General features: G+C 40.7%; 1 protein-coding gene across 4 annotated transcripts in view; it reads right to left on the bottom strand.

The window, feature by feature from the left end:
* Positions 1-14,527: 14,527 nt before the first annotated feature.
* Positions 14,528-19,852, bottom strand: part of ERG (ETS transcription factor ERG) — a 189,493-nt gene continuing 184,168 nt past the window's right edge. For 2 of the 4 annotated variants that reach the window (XM_069472292.1, XM_069472291.1), the window contains exon 9: positions 14,528-18,418. In XM_069472292.1, coding sequence (XP_069328393.1) covers positions 17,898-18,418 — 521 coding nt within the window. In that variant the 3' untranslated portion in view covers positions 14,528-17,897. The remainder of the gene's footprint in view (positions 18,419-19,852) is intronic. The other 2 variants (XM_069472289.1, XM_069472290.1) reach the window with 1 other exon arrangement.

The following is a 19,852-nucleotide window of genomic DNA, read 5'->3' as shown; positions in this document are numbered from 1 at the left end:
CATAAGAAAGGGTACAACAGAATTTAAAGAAATGAAAGAGTCATTTAGAGAATTTCAAAATACAGCAGAAAGCTCCAACAACAGACCAGACCAATAAGAAGAAGATAAGGTTCTTGAACTTAACCAGTCAAAGATGCAGAAAAAAAGAATAAAGAAGAATGAACAAAAACTCGTAGATACAGAACTATGTGAAGCAAACCAATATACAAATTATAGGTATCCCTGATTGAGAAGGAGAAAAAGCAAAAAGCATGGAAAACTTATTCAAGGCAATTAATTATTGAGGAAAACTTCCCTGGTATCACCAGAGATTCAGATATCTAGATACAAGATAATCATCGAACAATGTGAAGACCGATAGCAAATAGGACATCATCAAGACACATAGTCATCAAGTTGGCCAAAGTCAAAATGAAGGAGAAAATTCTACAAGCAAAGTGAAAGCAACAATTAAACTACAAAGACAAAACCATCAGGCTAACAGCAGATTTCTCAGCAGAGACCTTACAAGCCAGAAGGGATTGGGCCCCATTTTTAGTCTTAAACAGAACAACTGCCAATCAAGAATTTTGTATTCTACAAAACTAAGTTTCATAAATGATGGAGAAATAAAAATTTTCCCAGACAAGCAAACACTAAGGGAATTTGTCACTACTGGACCTGCCCCACAGGATATTCACAACTGCCTTATACATGGAACAACACAATAGATACCTTCCAGTGTAAAATATCTGAAAGTTAAAGCTCACAGCTCTTCTAAAACAATAGCACAAGAAGGAAAACAGCAAGGTGTCATCCAATGGGATGCTCAGAACAGTATCCCACATATCAATACTAACACTGAATATTAGCAGTCTTAATGCCCCATGTAAAAGACACAGACTGGCTGACTCATGAAAAAGCACATTCTGGGTATATACTGTCTCCAAGAACACATCTAACTCACAAGGACTCAAATAGGCTCAAGGTAAAGGGATAGAAAATAATATCCAATGCAAATGGAAACCAAAGCAAGCAGGTTTACCCATTCCCATATCAGATAAAGTAGACTTTAAATCAACATTGGTAAAAAAAAAAAAAAAAAGATGGTCATTATATAATGGTAAATGGAGCAATTCAACAGGAAGACATAACAATCCTAGATATACACACACCTGACACAGGAGCTCCCAGATTCATAAAGAAAATTCTATGAAATTTAAGCAAAGAAATAAACAGTAGGAACATAGTTGCCAGAGACTTCAACACCTGACTGACAGAACTGGACAGATCACTGAAGCAGAAAATTAATAAAGAAACACTGGACTTAAACAGGACTCTAGAACAAATAGACATAACAGATATTTGCAGAAGATTCTACCCCAAAACTACTAAATATACATTCTTCTCATCAGTACATGGGGCATTCTCCAAGATTGATCATATGTTAGGGCACATAAAAAATCTCAGCAAATTCAAAAATTTGAAACCATACCATGTATCTTCTCAGATCACAGTGGAATAAAACTAGAAATCAATTCGAAGAGAAGCACTCAATTATACACAAAGTCATGGAAATTAAACAACCTGTTGCTGAACAATCCTTAGGTCAATGATGAAATTAAAAAGGAAATAAAAAGATTCCTCAAACTGAACAACAAAGGAGACACAAGCTATCAAAATATATGGGATTTAGCAAAACCAGTTGTAAGGGAAAAATTCATAGCCTTAAATGCCTATATCAAAAAAAAAAAAAAAAAAAAACCAGAAAGATCACCAATTAACAACATAATGTCACATCTCAAGGAACCAGAGAAAGAGGAGTAAACCAAACCCAAAGCCAGCAGAAGAAAAGAAATAACAAAGCTCAGAGTAGAACTAAATGAAATGGAAACAAACAAACAAAAAATACAAAGGATCAACAAAACAAAAAGTTGTTCTTTGGAAAGATAAACAAAAATTGATAGAACACTAGATATAGTAACCAGAAATAGAAGAAAAAGGACTCAAGCTCAATCATAAATAAACAGGAGACACTACCACTGATACCACAGAAATACAACATATCAACCATGAATACTGCACAAACCTCTACACACACACCCTAGAAAACATAAATGAAATGGATAAATTCCTGTAAGCACACAACCTCCCAAGTCTAAATCAGGAAGAAATAGAAATCCTGAACAGACAAGTAACAAACAGTGAGATAGAAGAAGTCATATAAAAACTCCTTTAAACAAAGAAAAGGAAAAAAAAGGCCTTGGACCAGACAGATTCACAGCCTAATTCTATCAGACCTGCAAAGAAAAAAAGAAAAACTGGTACCTATCCTATAGAAATTATTCCATAACATTGAGAAGGAGTTAATCCTTCCTAACCCATTCTATGAAGCCAGTAAAGCCAGTATCACCTTGAAACCAAAACAAGGATAGGACACAACAAAAAAGGAAAACTACACACCCATATCCTTTATGAACACAGATGTAAAAATCTCAACACAATACCATCAAACCGAATTTAACAGCAGATCTAAAAGATAATTCACCATGATCAAGTGGGTTTCACTCTAAGGATGCAAGGATGGTTTAACATACACAAAGCAATAAATGCCATTCACCATATAAACAGAAGTAAAAACAAAGACCGTATGATCTTCTCAATAGATGTAGAAAAAGAAAACTCAAGGAGTCAGGAGCAGAAGTGGGCATGTGGGTCACCTGTTGTACACATGGCTCTGGGGCAGTACACAGAGGGCTCAGAGAGCCTGGCATCTGACTGCAGGAGAGGGACCCCAACCTTTAGAGGGGTTCTAAACTTGCCTCTCCTGGCAAGACTAGGAGTTGGGATCCAACAGTGGGAAGACATGGCTGGACTTGTCTCCAGCCCAATTTCAGCAGCTCAGATTCCTGGTTGGGGAGTGCCTGTCCCTCTCCTGGTAAACCAGGGCTTGAAGTCCAAGCCTTGCAGATGCAGTTTGTATGACACGGTAGATGGGACCTGATTGAGTGTTCTCATGACATGGCAGTTGCCTCCCCCAGAGCAAATGATCCAAGGAGAAGGCCACGTTGCTTTTTGTGACCTAGTCTCAGAAGTCACACACCATCACATCTGCTATAGTCTATTTATTAGGAGTGGACTATTGGGTCCAGCCTTTACTAAGAGGGTGGGGAATTCAGCTCTATCTCTTGAAGGAAGGAAAATCACAGAGGACTCACATTAGAGAGAGAGAGAATTCCGCACAGACATTCATCAACAATAACTAACCAACAGAGGGCATTTGGCAGGGGAGCAAAACCTGCTGGGGAATACCGAAACTCATCGAACGGAAAGCGAACTCTCAGCCACCTCCCAAGAGGAAGTGCAGCATCCTCTGCAGAGAGCAATCAGAGCACAGCACATGTCACCAGGGTGCTAAACATCGCTCCTGCTGGGGCACACTCGCGCTGGGAGCAAAACTGGGGCCAAGTCTGTATTCATTCTCTTCTTTCCATATCATTTAAAAAACACGTGAATTGGAAGGTACCTCATACATACAGAAGAGTGTTTAAAATGAATCCATCTATCTATCTATCTATAAAACAGACAAAGAAAACACCATCACAAGGGGAAATAGAACATTGCCAAGTCCTTAAAAGCTCTGAATGTCCTTTCCTGACACCACCCCTTTTCTTCCTGCTGAGAGGTAATCCCTACCTTGATTTTGGAATGATCATTCCTTTGCCTTTCTTCATATTTTTCAATACCATTACATGACCCCTAAACGATACATTGTATTTGCCTGCTTTTGAAACATCAATAAATGAAACCATATTGTATTTTTTTTATTTCAGAATTTTATGGGGATATACAGGTTTCAGTTACATAATTTGCTTTTGTACAGTTTGAGTCAAAGTATGTTGTATTAACATATGTTTTCCTGCTACTTGTGTCTTTGGCCGCACAGTAAGTTAGTGAGTTTCATTAATTGCTATATATACTCTATTATGTGGATAAAGCCAAACTGGCTAATCCAATCTAATGTTAATGGATTCTTGATTTTTTTTTCTCAGTTTTTATTATGACAAGCATGCTTGCAGGAGCATTCTGGTACATGGATATTTGTGGACTTCTGGAAGAGTTTCCTAATTTCCCATGGAGTACCCCTAAAAAAAGATTTAGGGTATACACTTCATCTCTACAATGAATGTCATTGAATGCCAAACTATTTTCCAAAGAGACACACCACTCTGCACCCCCACCAACACTGCATGAGCGCTCTCTTTGTTTTATGTCTTTACCATCATTGTTCCTGGTTGGTCTTTCTAATGTTTGCCAATTTGGTGGGTGTAAAATAGTCATGATTTTGGTTTTAATTTACATCCCCTTGATTACCATGAGCTTAAGCATTGCTCCTTCCTAATTCATTGTTCATCAAGTTTCCACTCTTGAAGGGTGAGCTATTCAATTCGTTTGCATATTTTCTACTGTTTTTTCTTATTGATTTATAATAGTAATACATTCTGGACAGATTATACAGCTCACAAATATTTTCTTTCAGCATATAGCTTTTGTTTTTACTCTTTTTATACCTTTTAGTAAAAATAACCTTAATTTTAATGCAGTAATACTTATTAATATTTATTTTATAGTTTATAGTTTTTATGTCTTGTTTTATAAAATCCTTTTGCATCTCAAGGTCATGAAGATATTTCCTTGTAGTATCTTGGAAAAGCTTTATAAGTTTGCATTTTACCTTTACGTCCTTAACCACCCATGTGCAATTGATTTTAATGAGTGATATTATGTAGGGCTCCAATTAATTTTTCCCATTATAGATTTCCAGTTGTTTAGCTCCATTTATTGAAAGCCCATTCTTTCTACACTGATCTTCAATACTGTTTCAGGATTATATCTGGTGTCCACACCTTACATTTCTTTATGGATTTTCTCTTCTACTCTGTTGATCTGTTTGTCTCTCTTTGAGCCATCCACACTGTTATTGTCCATTACTGTAACTTTATAACAAGATTTAGCACCTGGGAGGGGGCAAAAACCACAACGTGTATGCTGTATTTTCTTCAAGAATCATTTGGCTAATCTGGTGCTGTGTATAAATTTTAGAAATAGCTTGTAAAACTTGTAAAAAAAAACTGCTGGGATTTTTGGACAGGAATTGCAGTGAATTTCTAGATCATTTTGCAAATAATAGACTTTTTATAATACTAAATTATTAAATCCATGAACATGACTTACCACTTCATTTATTTAGATTATCTTTAATGTCCTTCAATGAAGTGTTATTATTTTCTCATAAAGCTCTTACACATCCTTAATAGATTTATTCTTAGGTATTACATTTTCATGTTATTATAAATGATATATTTTAAATCTAATTTTCTCAATGTATATGTTAGTATGTAGAAATGACTTTGAATTTTGATTCCAATAATTTTCCTAAAACTCTAATGAATTAAAAAATCAATCTAATGATTAATTTGGATTTTCTATATGTACAATGGTATTTTCTGTGACTAATAGAATACTAGTGTCTTTCCTATACTTATCATTTTTATTTCTTTTTTTCTTGTTCTGGTGAGCCTCCAAAAGTATGTTGAATAGAAATGATAATAGTAGGTATCTCTGTCTTGTTCTTGACATCAAAGAAAATGCTTTTGATTTTAAATCTTTAAATGCAAGATTTGCTGTATGTTTTCTATAGATACCATTATCAGGCTAAAGAAGTCTCGTTCTAGTCTTAGTCATTAATAATATATAGATGTTTGATAACATTTTCTGTATCTATTCAGGTGATCATAATTTTCTCCTACAATGTTCTCATGTGGGGGTTACACTAACTGATTTTCCAGTATTAATCCAAATTTGCATGATTTCAGTAAATGCAACTTGGTCATGATATAATTACTTTTTTATTCATAAATAAATTTTCTTTACTAATAATTTAATATTTTTGCATCTTGCATTCATAATAATTGGCTTTTTCATACTGTCCTTGTTGTTTTTGGTATGAAGGTTATGTTAGCCTTGCATATTGTATTGGAGAGTGTTATTTCTTTTTACATTGGTGACAAATTTTGCACCTTGACTATTTGATTGACCTCACTGATGGAGCCATCTGACTTTAGCTTTCTTTGTGGAAAGAGTTTGACTACTAATTCAATTTCTTTAATGGTTGTAAGATTGTTCAGGTTTTCTATTTTTTTCTTTTGTTGATTTGGTCTGTTTTGTTTTTACACAAATTTATCCATTTAATCTACTTTTCAAATATATAGGCATAAATTGCCTCACAATATCCTCTAATCCTTCAAAAGTGTCTAGTAACCATAGTTTTATCCCCTTTTTTAATTCTTAATATTATTTGTCTTCTCTCTTTTTTAAACCAGTCTCACTAGAGATTTGTCAATTTTATTAATCTTTCAAAAATGCAACTTTTATCATTGTTAATTCTCTATATTTCAAGTCTGTTTTTCAATTCATTAATTTCTGCTCTTTTATTTATAACGTTCCACTTCCTATTTTTTTTTTTGTTTTTTTGTTTTTTTGTTTTGCTGTTCTTTTGCCACCTTTTTAAAGTGGATGTTTAGTTCACAAATTTTCATCCTTTTTTAGTATAAACATTTAAGACTGTAAGTTTCTTTCTATTTGCTGCTCTAAGTACATGCTACAAATTTTTATATGTATTTTTATTATATTAAATCATAAATATTTAACTTCCATTATAATTTCTTTTTTCAAGTGCTAGTATATTTTCTAAGTAATTTTTTTCTACTTAACTTTTTATTGACATTTAACATAATTGCTTTAGGTCTGAGAAGGTATCGTGTAATTTAATAAATTAAATATATTGAGATTTTCATTGTAAACCTATTTATGGCAAATTTTTATAAATGATCCATGTGTGTGAGAATTTGTATTCTTCAGTTGTTGTGGGCAGTGCCCTAACTCCATTAGGTCATGCTCGTTAATTTTCTTCCACTTCTTATTTTTCTACTTGTTTTAGCAATAACTGAGATGATGTATTAATAAGTAGGTATGAATCTTATGTAAGAAATTACATTCTTTTTGTTATAGAATCAAAATAAAGTTGACTCCATCAAGAATTGGTGAGAACTTTGAATCTTTTAATCTCATTATGACTGTGGTTTCCCCTCCATTTATAGATCCTGGAAGGAATAGTCTTTTGGTCTTCAGTGCACACTCTGCCTCAAACTCTACAGGTTGTTGGTTCAGCATCAAGCAAATGCACAGGGATCTCTGATGGGGCTAGAATCACCAGGGCCAAGGCTCCATCTCCCTAGGACCATCACTCAACCACACACCTGAATTCCTGTCAATTTCCAAGGCCTGCACATTCATGATGGTCTAGGTCCCCATTGCTTGTGTATCTTAGGGACTCTAATCTTTTCCCATTCTTGGGGAAACTTCTCTCAGCCTCTCTCCCATTTTGCTACTCTTCAGATTGTTTCCTTTAATATTTTTTCCTCAAAACTTTTTCCCTTAAGAACTTTTAGAAGCTCATTTCAAAGTATTCCATCCTGGACTTGAGGGTGGAGGAATGAGATGTTGAGACTTCAGCTCAGGTAATAATACAATAGGATAGGCACACTTCATTGCACAGAAAGGTCAGTATCTGTGTAAATATACAAACCAGCTGCTTGGCTTCCTGATGTTTCTGTATCAAGTTCTTGCCTCTGAAGAGGCAGCATTGTGTGGTTGAAAGTGTACCTGGGTACACTTTTGAGTATCAAAAGCCTGGGTTCAATTTTGAGCTCTGCTGCTTACTAGCTACATGCTTTAAAAAGTATATAACCTTCTTGAGTCTCTACTTCTCATCTTCAAATGGGGAAATGAATTCCATAAGACTCTGAAATCTCTGAAGTCAGGGCAGGTGTTCCATTTACTTTTGTATCCCTTGGACCTGATTCCATACCTGCTATTGTAGATCAGATCTTTGTTTTGAATGAATGAGTAAACAAATTTCTATAGCCAAGATTTGTTGCTCTGATCAACTGAAACAGCACATGGGTAAGCCCCTTTGTGAACTATTAAGCACATAACAAAGGTATATTGTTATTATCACCTTTCTATTATATCTCATAGCAATGTGAGACATCCCCAAATATCCTTTCACTTTCCTCACCCTAAAATCTTCAGATCAGCTCCCCATATTTTCATATTTTTCAGTTATTGCTTAATATAACCTCTGCCTGAAGAATAGATAGGGATCACTTGAAAAAAGTCTTAGCGATATATTCCAAAACTGCTTATCATTTGAATGGCTTGTATTTTATAATGTGTACAGTCAAGATTTTACTCTCCAGTGTCCCAACCCTTCTTCATACCACAGACTGTGGCAGGTTAGACCCAGAAGTGCCATGCCTCTTTAGACATGGTCCATGCATGCAGCAAGATGCCCCAAGTGTTACCTCTCATTATTGTTTGGTTCATTAAATACAAAAGCAAACATCCTACTTAACCTTACATGATTTTTTAAATCACAGACTGGTTGGTTGGTTTTGTTTTTCTTTCTCCATGACTGGTACATTTCTCTCCTGAAGATTAATTGTTTTCCGACCCCCATGGCTTTGCTCAAGAAAAGAAAATTTCCCTGCCTGGAATATGTTCTACCCATCAAAATCCTCCCCCTTCTGAAATACCACCTCCTTCAGGAAGCCTTCCCTGGTCAGCCTACTAGAGTGATCTGTCCCTCCTCTTCACATTCATATGCAGTTCACACATTGTCTTGTCTTACACTAGAGATTTTTATGTACAATTTCTTTGTTCTTCCTAGATTATAATCTCTTTAAGGACAAGAACTCCCTAACATCTTTCTGTACCTCTCACAGTGCAATGACATCAAAGACATGTAATAAATGCTTGTTAAATAAATGCAAGCATTCTTGCTCCCTACTGATTTATCCTGAATTCTAATAATTACAGTAACATTCTTTCCAAAACTATCCCAGAGAGTCTGACACAAAATGGGATGAAAAGCAGGAATTGGGATGAAGAACTGGACAGAGTAGAGGAAAAATGCTGATGGATTCACAGCTGTAAAAAGACAATCAAAGCATACCAGGAGGGGCTTCCCAAAACAACTACGGTATGATACAATTTCCAAGAATACTTGACCTCAAAACATAGCATTCACTGAACTGAAACTGAATATTCTGTAGACTAAATTCATTTGGCTTGATTTTGCATCCCTTGTTAACTTTGTGTGTGTAACACTCCATGAGAGAGACGGGGTTCTCCCTTAGGCATTTCTACTGTGAGTTTGTCGTGGAGTCCCAAGTAATCATCATAGTGCGTTCTCTTGCTAATCACACTCCCTCCCCCAACCCCAACCAACAGGACATCACATACTAACTTATAATTCAGCCTCCTTCCAACTGTCTTCCTCTCCTACATAGTTTCTTCCTGCCTTACTTGTCTTCCTACCATCATATGAGTAATGACTTGTTTGCCCATCGTAGGAATCTTACTCTTAGGTCAGGCCTTTCTCTGAGAGGTAGAATAGCAAAGTGTCTAGTCATGATGGGTTTGGAATCAGAGACCCTGATTCAATTCCTGTCTTTGCTGCTTAACAGCCAGGTGAACTTGGATAAAATGTCCTTAACAAGTGTTCAGCCTTCATTGGGTGAACGCTACAGGTCCCCTGTTGGTAGTTTTTTCTTAATTAGAGTAGGTCGGCTTAGTAAACATGGGCCTGACAGTGTTGGTTTAAAGCCCAGTGACCATTGCATAATCCCGCTTTTCAATGCGCTGCACCACCTGAGCGTGAATGGGCAGAGGCACAGACTGGCCCAGGGTCTTACGTTAGAAAATATCAAGAGAGCAGGGGTTTAGTCTTCGCAGAACTGTCAAATCAACCAATCTGAGTCTGGGCCTATTGTTAGTATGGAACCATTATTTCTCCCTACAGCACATTTCCATGGGGAGGGCCCTCATCACAGTTACTCTTGTCCTCTCTCCACCGCTTCCTCTCTCTTTCACAGGAAGAGGCGTGGCCTACCCTGACAGGAAACTGGTTCGGGTGTCTGTCTCCTGGGAGTTGCGCCAACGTGAAAGGGACAAAGTATGTGTAGCCTTGAGCCACGTTCTTAATTCTATTAAAGGAATATTTATATTTTCATCTGTCTGACTCCTGAGTTGATTCCCAACATGGAAACGAAAGAATGGCCATTTATTCTTCTTGAGCCGGGACCTGCCTGATCTCGGAGGGCCTCAGCTCTGACACCAAGAAGAGCGGCCGGAGGCATGTGGCCACCAGGTCACTGCCGCGGGTCGCAGCCCCGTGCGCCTCCCTTGGGGCCATGGCCCAGCAGCTGGGACTCCTTCAACACGGTTTCTGTGTTCTGCATCCAAGAGACCTCAAGTCCGCCCAGCACCGCCAGCAAGCGGCAGTCCGCCCTCAAACTGCAGGGCGGAGCTGGGAAATGCTTCCTGTCTGATAACTACCAACAACCGGGCTTCTGCCCAGCATAGCTAGACGAGGAGAGGGCACTTAATTTGACTTCCCTTGAAAGCCATCCAAGCGATGGCTTAGGAAGGCCATTAGAATTCCAGGTTCCAAAAGTGTAAGATTTTCCTATGACTTAGGGTGATTTATGACGTTGTGTAACCTCTCAAAGCCTCACTTTCACATCTGTAAAATAAGAATAAAAATATCTCTAAGTGTTATTGTGCAAGTTAAATTAAAAAGATAATACTTGGCACTAAGCTATTATTATTATCATCAAAAAATTGTAGCTATTAGTATTATTGTTTAAAGGAGAAAATGATAGCCACTGGGAAGCTCCTCTTTGGACCCGAAACCTGCGTATCAGCAATTACTTGGAACTGGACCGCTGGCTCTGCCCCTCCTGCCAGCAGCCTGCACCCAGTTCTACTGCGGCTGCTTGGAAACCACGCCCTGGTGCCATAGCAAAGAGGACACCTAGACTTTTCCTTCCCTTCACCCTAGGAGAAAAAGGGTGGGAAAGTTACCCATCCACCCACCTTGAAACCTTTCAAACAAGTTTCAGTTATATTCTTGCCAAATAAAAACCAAAACTTAATAAGAACTTACTTAAAATAGGTTGTCAACATCTTGAAATATCTTGGCTTTCTAGTCATGAAAGTACAAAAAAATGGTTTCATAACTTCTAGCCCAAATTCTTTCTTACACATTGAACCTACACCCCCACCCCTTCCTTAGCCTCTACCTCGTGAGCTCAAATGGAAAACCAGCATTGGCTCCCGGCCCTCCTGTGCCTACTTGGAGGTGGAAATGGTTAGTCTGGAGTTGGACTGAAGGTCCCTGAGGCAGGCTGACACCCTTTCAGCTGAGCCATGTCTAACACTGAGCAGGCTGTGACCAACGACTCTCAGGACGTGTGCCTTCACGTAAGTGTGCTGCGGGAGAGCCGTGTTCCTCCTAAGTGAGAAAATGTGGAAGGCAAGTTCAGCTGTCCCATGAGCTGGCTGCTTGAGTCACAGAGCCATGCCACAAGTGAATTTGGGCAGATTCTGGTGCCACTAATGTCTAAAGTCCTAACGTGCTCTTGTTCCTTAAGACTAAGTGGCACTGATCAGGAGTGAGGCTACTAAGCATCATTCATTTCAGACCTTCTTCCCTGACCTGTGTGTATAGTGACATTTAAGCATGTCGCAATTTGTGACAGACCTAAATAGCCACATGGTCCATGTGCTGCTGAACACCTGGCAAGCAGTCATGCATTCCTTACCTGAGCGCACCTATATCCAGGAACTCATGGACAAAGGCTGGCCATTCCATTTGGAGATCCTCCAGTTGTTAAAGAGTTCTTCCATTTCCTGCCAGCTGAATATTGTCGTGCTCTGTGCTGGGTCCTGAATCAGTGAGTGGCAAATGTGATCCCACTTCCAGTAAAGACACCGAACATCCCTCCATCTGTCTTCTGTGGCATGGCCTTGGGCTGCCTCCCTTCCTGATCTCTCTCCACTGCACTTGCACTAGCTGGCCCCATGCCACTCTTCCAATGTACGTCCAGAATTAATACTGGAATCTGTTCAGTGCAGGATAAGCAAGTCCTATTTTGCAATCTATTTTAAAACATGCAACCTAAGATTGGGCAGTCATGTCATTCTCCCATCGAATTTTCTGTCAATGTAGGCAAAATAGCTTAAGAGTAAGAGTAGAGGTTTTGGAGTAAGTACCGGAACAAGCATTAGTTCTACTTCTTACCTTGGGTGATCTGGGTAAATTGTTTAATCTATCTGGATTTTTTAAGAATTTGAGTGGTGGAGACAGTTGAAGGGAGTAATAAGATAGTACCTGCGCAGTGTCTGACCCATAAGCAACTCATTAAAAGCTGGCTATTCTGCATTTCATCGCTATCATCTCCAAAACCTTGAAGTCATTTCCACATGCGCTGCTTGCTGCTCTGTCCAACTCCCAGGTGTTTTGGACATGGCTGGAGGTCCTAACACCATTAAGATCTAGCCCATCACTTTAGCCTGTTCTTTGGCATCCTGAATTCGTCATTGGTCATGTGACCTATTGTCACCGTAGACTCACAGCATCTGGAATTGTCTTCAGCTGTATCCAAGTGAAGTATGATTAAGTAGGTTCAAAGGCATAGGCCTGGAATTTAATTCTGGGCCTTCTCTTCTAAATGAGCATCAGTCTTTGAATTGGTACTTTCTGGCCATGCTCATTCAACTACTCACAACTTTGCAACATCCCCCAAACTGTTTTATGAAGTAATCTCAGGAAGAAATTCTGGCTACCTACCATTTTTGTATTATTTTCTTTAGGGAACATGCTATGCAACATGAAAAACTCATTTCTTTTTTTTTTTTTTTTCATAAAGGTCCTGCATAGAACATGCTTCATGCACAAGTCTGTAATTCGACATGTTCTAGCACAAATTACAATCAAGTAATATTATGACGTCCTTTAACAGAATAATAGTTTAAATTTTTTTTGTGAGAAAATATTTTACTTAGTAAAACAGTTTAAAATTACAATTATAAGTTAGAAAAGTTTGCCTACTTGTTTCCTTATAGCATTAACTTGGGCTGCCTTATTTATTTATTTTTACTAAGAGTCAAAAGAAAAAAAACCATGAAACTACCAATGAAAACTTAGCATTATACCTTACATGTCTGACATACAGTTTCAAATTGGTTAGGTTCAGACCCTGAGACTCGCCAGTGGGCACGGGCGGCATGGAACCCAGGGCTGCAGTGTATTGTGCTGCCGAGTGGCGGCTGGCCTTTTAGACACGTGCATTTTTTTTATTATTTCAGCTTATTATGGGGGTACAAAAGTTTAGGTTATGTATATTGCCCATGTCCCCCCCCCCCCCCCCCGAGTCAGACATAGACAACATGCATTTTAAGGACACTTGGTTGGCCAGAGGGCTTTTAGGAGTGCCAGCAAGACAGGCAGGATAGCCATGACGTGGTAGGTGGAATTCTGAGATGACTTCCACGATTCCCAGCCTCTGATGCACATGCCCTCTATGGCCCCCTCCACTTGAGTGTGAGTGGGACGGGCAAGATGACAGGTGAGCCCTCCAGTGACTAAGTTCATTCTGTGGCAAAAGGAATTTTGCAGACTTGGGGGGAAAAAAAAAAGAAGGTGATTACCCTGGGTGGGCCTGATCTAATCAGGTGAGCCCTGAGAAAAGGTCAGAGAGATTCAAAGAGACAGAGAGATTCTCCTTCTGGCCTTGAAGGAGCAAACTACCTTGTTCTGGAGAGGGCCGCATGGCAAGGACCCCAGGTGACCTCAAAGAACTGAGAGCAATTTCCAGCTGACAGCCAGTAAGGAAATGAAACTTCAGTCCTACACTTGCAAAGAACTCAATTCTGCCAACAACCAGAGAGCCTGGAAAGGAAACCTGAGCCTCAGGTGAGATCACAGCCCTGGATGACCCTTTGATTTCAGCCTAATGAGGCTGAACAGCCAACCTGTGCCAGGACTCTTGACCCGTGGAAACTGGGAGATTGTGTTGTTTTCAGCTGCCGTGTTTGTGGGCATATGTTACCCAGCATAGATAACCGATTCACGCAGGGAGAAGTTAATGGTAGGGAGAACAGTTGCCCAGAGGAAGCACAACTTAGGACGACTCTTTCAGAATAAAATGGTTTTCCTGATGGTTGGTTTTTATGTGGCCACAGAAGAAACTTCACCGAATCGAGACATCATGCTGAGCATTCCATGAGTAGACACAGATTTTCTTTTCTTCTACAGCTGTAGTTCTCCAACATCAGCGTGCATCAAAATCACCTGTAAGTTTTATTTAAACCAATGGTGGGGTCCCACCCCAGAATTTCTGATTCAGCAGGTCTGGGGCAGTGCCTGGAAATTCACTTGTCGGACAAGTTTCCATGTGGTGCTGGTACCGCCGGCCCAGGAACCTCACTTTGAAAAACACTGCTGTGTTAAAAATAAAGAGGCTCTAGTTGTTTTTAATATTTGATTTGCATATCCAACCTTTTCCATTTGATGTGAAAATATCTTGACAAGATTTCTTTAAACCAGGGTTGAGATAAAGAGAAGGCACAGAACTTGATATACTTCTGAGCAGTCCAAAGTGCTTTTTTTCTCGGATGGGTTGTCTCACAACTGTATTTGAGATGAGAGACTAAATTAAACCAGGTTTTAAAAAAATTATGTTGGTCTCTTTCCACAGGTGACAGGTCAATATGGGGGACCTGTAGGACATCTGTGTTTTCCCTGTCTACCATCACGTCCCCAGCTCCCAATCTTTGCTGCACCTGCCATCGGAGGGCAGCGCCTCAGGGCCCTTGCTCCCAGGCTGCAGGTGCTACACCTGCCCAGACAGGTGCTCAGGAGAAGCAGGGAGCCTTCTGACTGCGTCAGTCCTGACAAATCTGACAAATCGCTGCATCGTGAACCCCTCCGAGATATAACAAGGGCATCAAACCGGGAACAGAAATAAAGTCTTGACTGAGATTTGGGGATTTCACCAAGTACAAAGCCCAAAAGACTATTGAAGACAAGAAAAGAAGACAAATCTCTTCCCCGCAGGAGTAAGACTGTGGAAATCGTGAGCATCCATCAGGGCAGGTCAAGGGATGGAAAGAAGCAGAGATAGAGAAAAGGCTCATGTGACTATGAATCCGACCTGGAGGTGCTTTGGATTTTGCTTATGACAGGAGCAGAGAGTTAATGTCATTTTAAGGCAATTTAAAGATTATTTATTTGGAGGAACTCAGTATTATCATGTTATCCAAAATTATCCCGGTTGCTCATAAGACTTGCTAATAACCTGGATTAGGGTTGGGAGAGGTTGAGGAATCTAACTGAAAACATCTGTTAAAACTGAATATGATAAACATGTCTTGTTTTTATTATTTTTCTCACGATTCGATCTTGAAAGAGAGAATTGAGTGATTATCCAAGTGAATTTGTATTTATATGCAGTGTAGGTGTGCCTTGACTTTGCATTCCAAAATAGAAATGACTGATCTTTTCCATTAGTACAGTTCGGGTCACCCTAGCTGCCAGCTTTTATGATTTTATTTATTTACTTTCCCTAAGGAGATACAGGCGCTTTGTGGGCCTTTCCCAAGCTGCTGGGAAATGATTGATGGTTGGGCTCTGTTCAATCCAAGTAATGCGGGGTGTCTGGAGCATTGGTAATCGTATCCTACTGCCTTTAAAGACCACTGCCAAAACATCCACAGCACAGAGGTTTGGCAACTTCATTTAATCATAGCAAAAGGATTACAAAGTGCAAAACGAGTCCCGAAACAGCCATGAAATGGGCCAATTCAGAAACTGATTCAGGCTGAGAAGTTGCTTAGGCTCGCTCCTTCTCACGGCGGCCTTGTATTGCACCTCTGGAATTCCCTTCACCTCAGCTAGGGTTGGCAGTACGTGTGAAACACAGAAAAGAAAAGATGCCCGGGGAAAGTGACTTTAGATCATAGAAATAAACAGCATCTGCGAGAACCAGTGACATCAGGCTCAGAGCTGGTGAGTCCCAAACCATGGTGTTCAGATTATTCTGGAGTGGAAAGACTAAAGCAACAGTCTACCTGGTGGCATCTTCTGAAAGGGAAGCCAAGTCATAAATTTAGAAGCTGTCCCTTGTTTCTTTAAAGTGAGAAATTGCAGCCATCTGTGACACTTTACCAATCATAATACACTTTGCATTAAGAGCAATAGTTTGTTCACTGTTCAACAACTGTTTTATGGTCATAGCAGGGCTTAAGGGTATTTGTGACCAGGTGTTGAACTAGAATTTGCCAATTACAACCTCAGCGTTAGAGGCTTCTTTTCATTCTGGGCATAAGTGTGGAGGCTCCAGTGTGAAACGTTTGGTCCCTCTGTGCCAGAGGGGCTGGGAATGAGACAGAGTGGGCAGGAAGGACCCTGTTTGGTGCCAAAACATCCATCTGCTTGGCGCTGTCTTGCACAAGTGCCTGGACAAAGTAAAATTGTAACACAAAAACCACAACACTCAGCACGTTTCCATTAGGCAACTCTAGTCACTAGAGAAAGTGCAAATGCAGACTCCCGTGTAAATCTGATGTGCCATGCTAGGCCAAGCTTATTTTATTACATACATTCTGCATTCTAAGAACTAATAACTTCATGTGTAAACATTAAGCATACAGAGTTAAAATTCAAGGCCACATTGTATCATTGATTGTCTCTTTTGTCTTGTGTCTTTGGCTGGCCGAGATCAACTCGTAGTGTATAAATGCATAAGTTATATAATTATTATATAAAAGGGAAAAAAAAAAAACATTGACTTGTATACTTCATTCTGACAAACGCACAGCGTTCGCGACTCGAAAAGGAAAACTGGAGCCACCTACCCAAAATGCCTACGTGATTTCTGATTGTGGTAGCCAAGCAGGCCGACTCTTACCTGACCCTGTGGAGGACGAAGCCCCCATGGAATGATGAGGTCCTGAATGTTTCTTTTAAATATCAGACAATTCCAGTTAAAATTTTCTTTTGACAAACAAAAAAAGAGATGCTCGTTTTTGCTGCTGACTTCTACGACTTCCCCTTTCTCCGTTGTGCTGTGTCCTTTCTCCTAACACTGGGGTTGGCATAACACTGACCGCGTAAACCCACAAGTCTCCATAACTCATTCTCCACACTCCCCAAATGTCCTCAAGTCCAGTCTTCACTGCTTGAGAAGTTTCTCTCCCAGCCCGTGCCACCTCCTCCTCTGTTCCCACCTCTTCCTCCTCCTCCAGTCCTCTGCCTACAATCACACACTCACCCTGCACACATTCTAGGTCCCACCATTTGGCTCATAGTCTGGTAATACTGCAAAGGAGTTGGAAACTTTGGGTCGTCTTCACAGTTGGAGAGAGCTGACAGCTCCCATCAAATGGAATGTATCTGATTTCAACCAAAACAGCAAACGCCGCTGAGTTCCATTAACGACATCTGCTGACGGGCTGCGGTCTCTCTCCTGTCTGTTTGTTTGTTTGTTTGTTTTTGATATGTTTCTATCTTTAAATACAGGTAGTTTTCCTTAAAATGACATTATAAACTGTATGTTAGGTCACAACTGTGTTATTTCTATTGCTTTAGTTTAATCCCAGTTTGCATTAGCAGAATCCCACACTCTAAAGTTTATACACGTCTTAAGACCACTTTCTTTGGCACTCTGCCCTTGTGACTTCATGCTTCTACATACAATGTCTTTTACAAGGCCGGTCCACAGATTACATGTCCATATACATTACATTTTTAGCATCCTCCTTATTTCCGTAGTAATATTTGAGTAACTCCCTCCTGCTAAGAGTCTTTGGACCTCTTCCCTGGCTTCCTTCCCTAGCCCCAGTAAAGCTTTCTCATTCCTCTTGAGGCACTTTTGATTCATGTTCTCCAATAGAGTTTGTGGCGATTTATTGGTGATTGTACGTTGTTGGGAAAGGCCACTGTCGGGTCTTTAGTAGTAACTGCCCAGATGAGAAGGCATATGGCCGGCGGGAAGCCTAGTGTTAGGGTAGATCCCCCCAGTGGGTGAATTCCAGTATGGGTTTGCGGCAGCAAAGAAACTGGAAGATGTCACGGGGAGGGCTGGAGGGTGGGGAGCCACAAAGTTCATCTTCTGCGGGTGGGCGTGGTAGGAGCCCATGTACGGGAGGTCTGAGGGGTACTTGTACAGAGACGACTCCGGCGGGTGGGGCTGCAGGGCCTGGGTGATCCCATGGAAGTCGAACTTGTAGGCGTAGCGCTTGCCGTGGACTTTGGTCATGATATTTTTGTCATAGTAGTAACGGAGGGCACGGCTGAGTTTATCGTAGTTCATGTTGGGTTTGCTTTTCCGTTCTCCCCAGCGCCGGGCAACCTCGTCGGGGTCTGTCATCTTGAATTCCCCATTGGTGCCTTCCCAGGTGATGCAGTTGGAGTTGGAGCTGTCGGACAGGAGCTCCAGGAGGAACTGCCAGAGCTGGATCTGGCCACTCCCTAGGGAAAGAAAACTCCGTGAGAACAGGGCCTGAGGTGAAGACAGACGTCCCCTCTTACAGGACACAAGTGGGTACTGTTGGGGCCCCACCCACACCCTGTTCTGCTGCCCTCTTCTCCAGAGAACTGCCCTGGGCTACACAAGAGCTGCCTCCACCAGCCCCAGGTGTCCCATGGCCAGACAGACAGACAGAGGGTACCACGGGCCCCCCTGCCTCAAGGAAGGACCAAACGCTGCAATGCTGTTCCCGCTCCAGAGCTCCCAGTGGGATTGGCTGAAGCAAGCGTCCGGCTTTAAGGGGGCTTAAGGGAGGTCAGAAACTTCCTTAGCATTCCCCCGCCCACGTCCTCACTCCCTCTCTCCTGAGAACATACGCTTACTCAGTCTCTTGTACCAGCATCCTTATCCCAAGCTCTGCCTCTGGGGAACCCGACCTAAGACATGATCCTTGGTGACTATCAGGCTGAGCTGACAGATCCAAGTCCTTTACAGAATGCAGAGAATCCAGACAGGGCCAAGTTCAGGTTGGTACCATCCAGTTCTTCCTTCCTTGAAAGAAGAGCCAGAGCAGCCTGGTATTCAGGGGATGGAAGAGCTATTCTTTCCTGTTTTGTGCGGCAGAAAGTGCCATTATGTGAATGGCTATAATGACTTAATACCATTTATATTGGCTAGGTCAAGTAAGATAATAAAAGTTAGACTTAGGAAATGAACTTCTAAAAGTTTATGGAAAAAAATAGAGAATGGAAGTAAACACCGTTATTTCTAACATAACATTTTGCTGGCGCTCGGAGAGCAATTCTGTCAAAACTTTTCCTAGAACAGAATTAACCCACTCGAAATGAGGAAGTTTAGAAAAAAGTTGGCGCCTTTTCAAACCAGATCACCCAGTTCCAGTATTGAGGCAAGTGCATCATAACGGAAATCCACGCGTTGCCCCTGCATTGCAAAGCCGGTTGTGTGAGGCGGCGTTTCCAAAAGAAAACCTGCAGCAATGGGAGGTTGCAAGTCCTCTTGGGGAGTCGAATGAGACTTTGCCTTAGTCAGAGAGATCTCATTTCCCTGGTGTACACAGACAGAATTTTCTTGATCCCAACTGAAAGCACGTAGATATGGATTTTATGTTTTATGAAATTCAGAGAAATGTCGAGGCACATCATTCTAGCCGCTCTGTTACAATACTTTAAGATGATTCGTGGCTCCCTAAAGGAGAGAAGCGTGTAAATACTGACAGTAGCACTGAGCACCAGGAGAGGCTAAGCTGTGTTGAACAGATTTCAGGAGCTTTCCAAACGGATGGGAGGCAGGTCTTTCTTCCCCAACTCCAGCTGCAGCACTGCCTGCGCCTTATTACCTAAAAGATTACCTTTTATTATAAGTAATAACAATAGATGTGATAAAATGATGAAAGTAACTTTAACTGGCACCTACTC

This window comes from Eulemur rufifrons, chromosome 7, assembly GCF_041146395.1.
Source record: "Eulemur rufifrons isolate Redbay chromosome 7, OSU_ERuf_1, whole genome shotgun sequence".
Lineage (NCBI taxonomy): Eukaryota > Metazoa > Chordata > Mammalia > Primates > Lemuridae > Eulemur > Eulemur rufifrons.
This window is presented reverse-complemented; position numbering and strand designations above follow the sequence as displayed.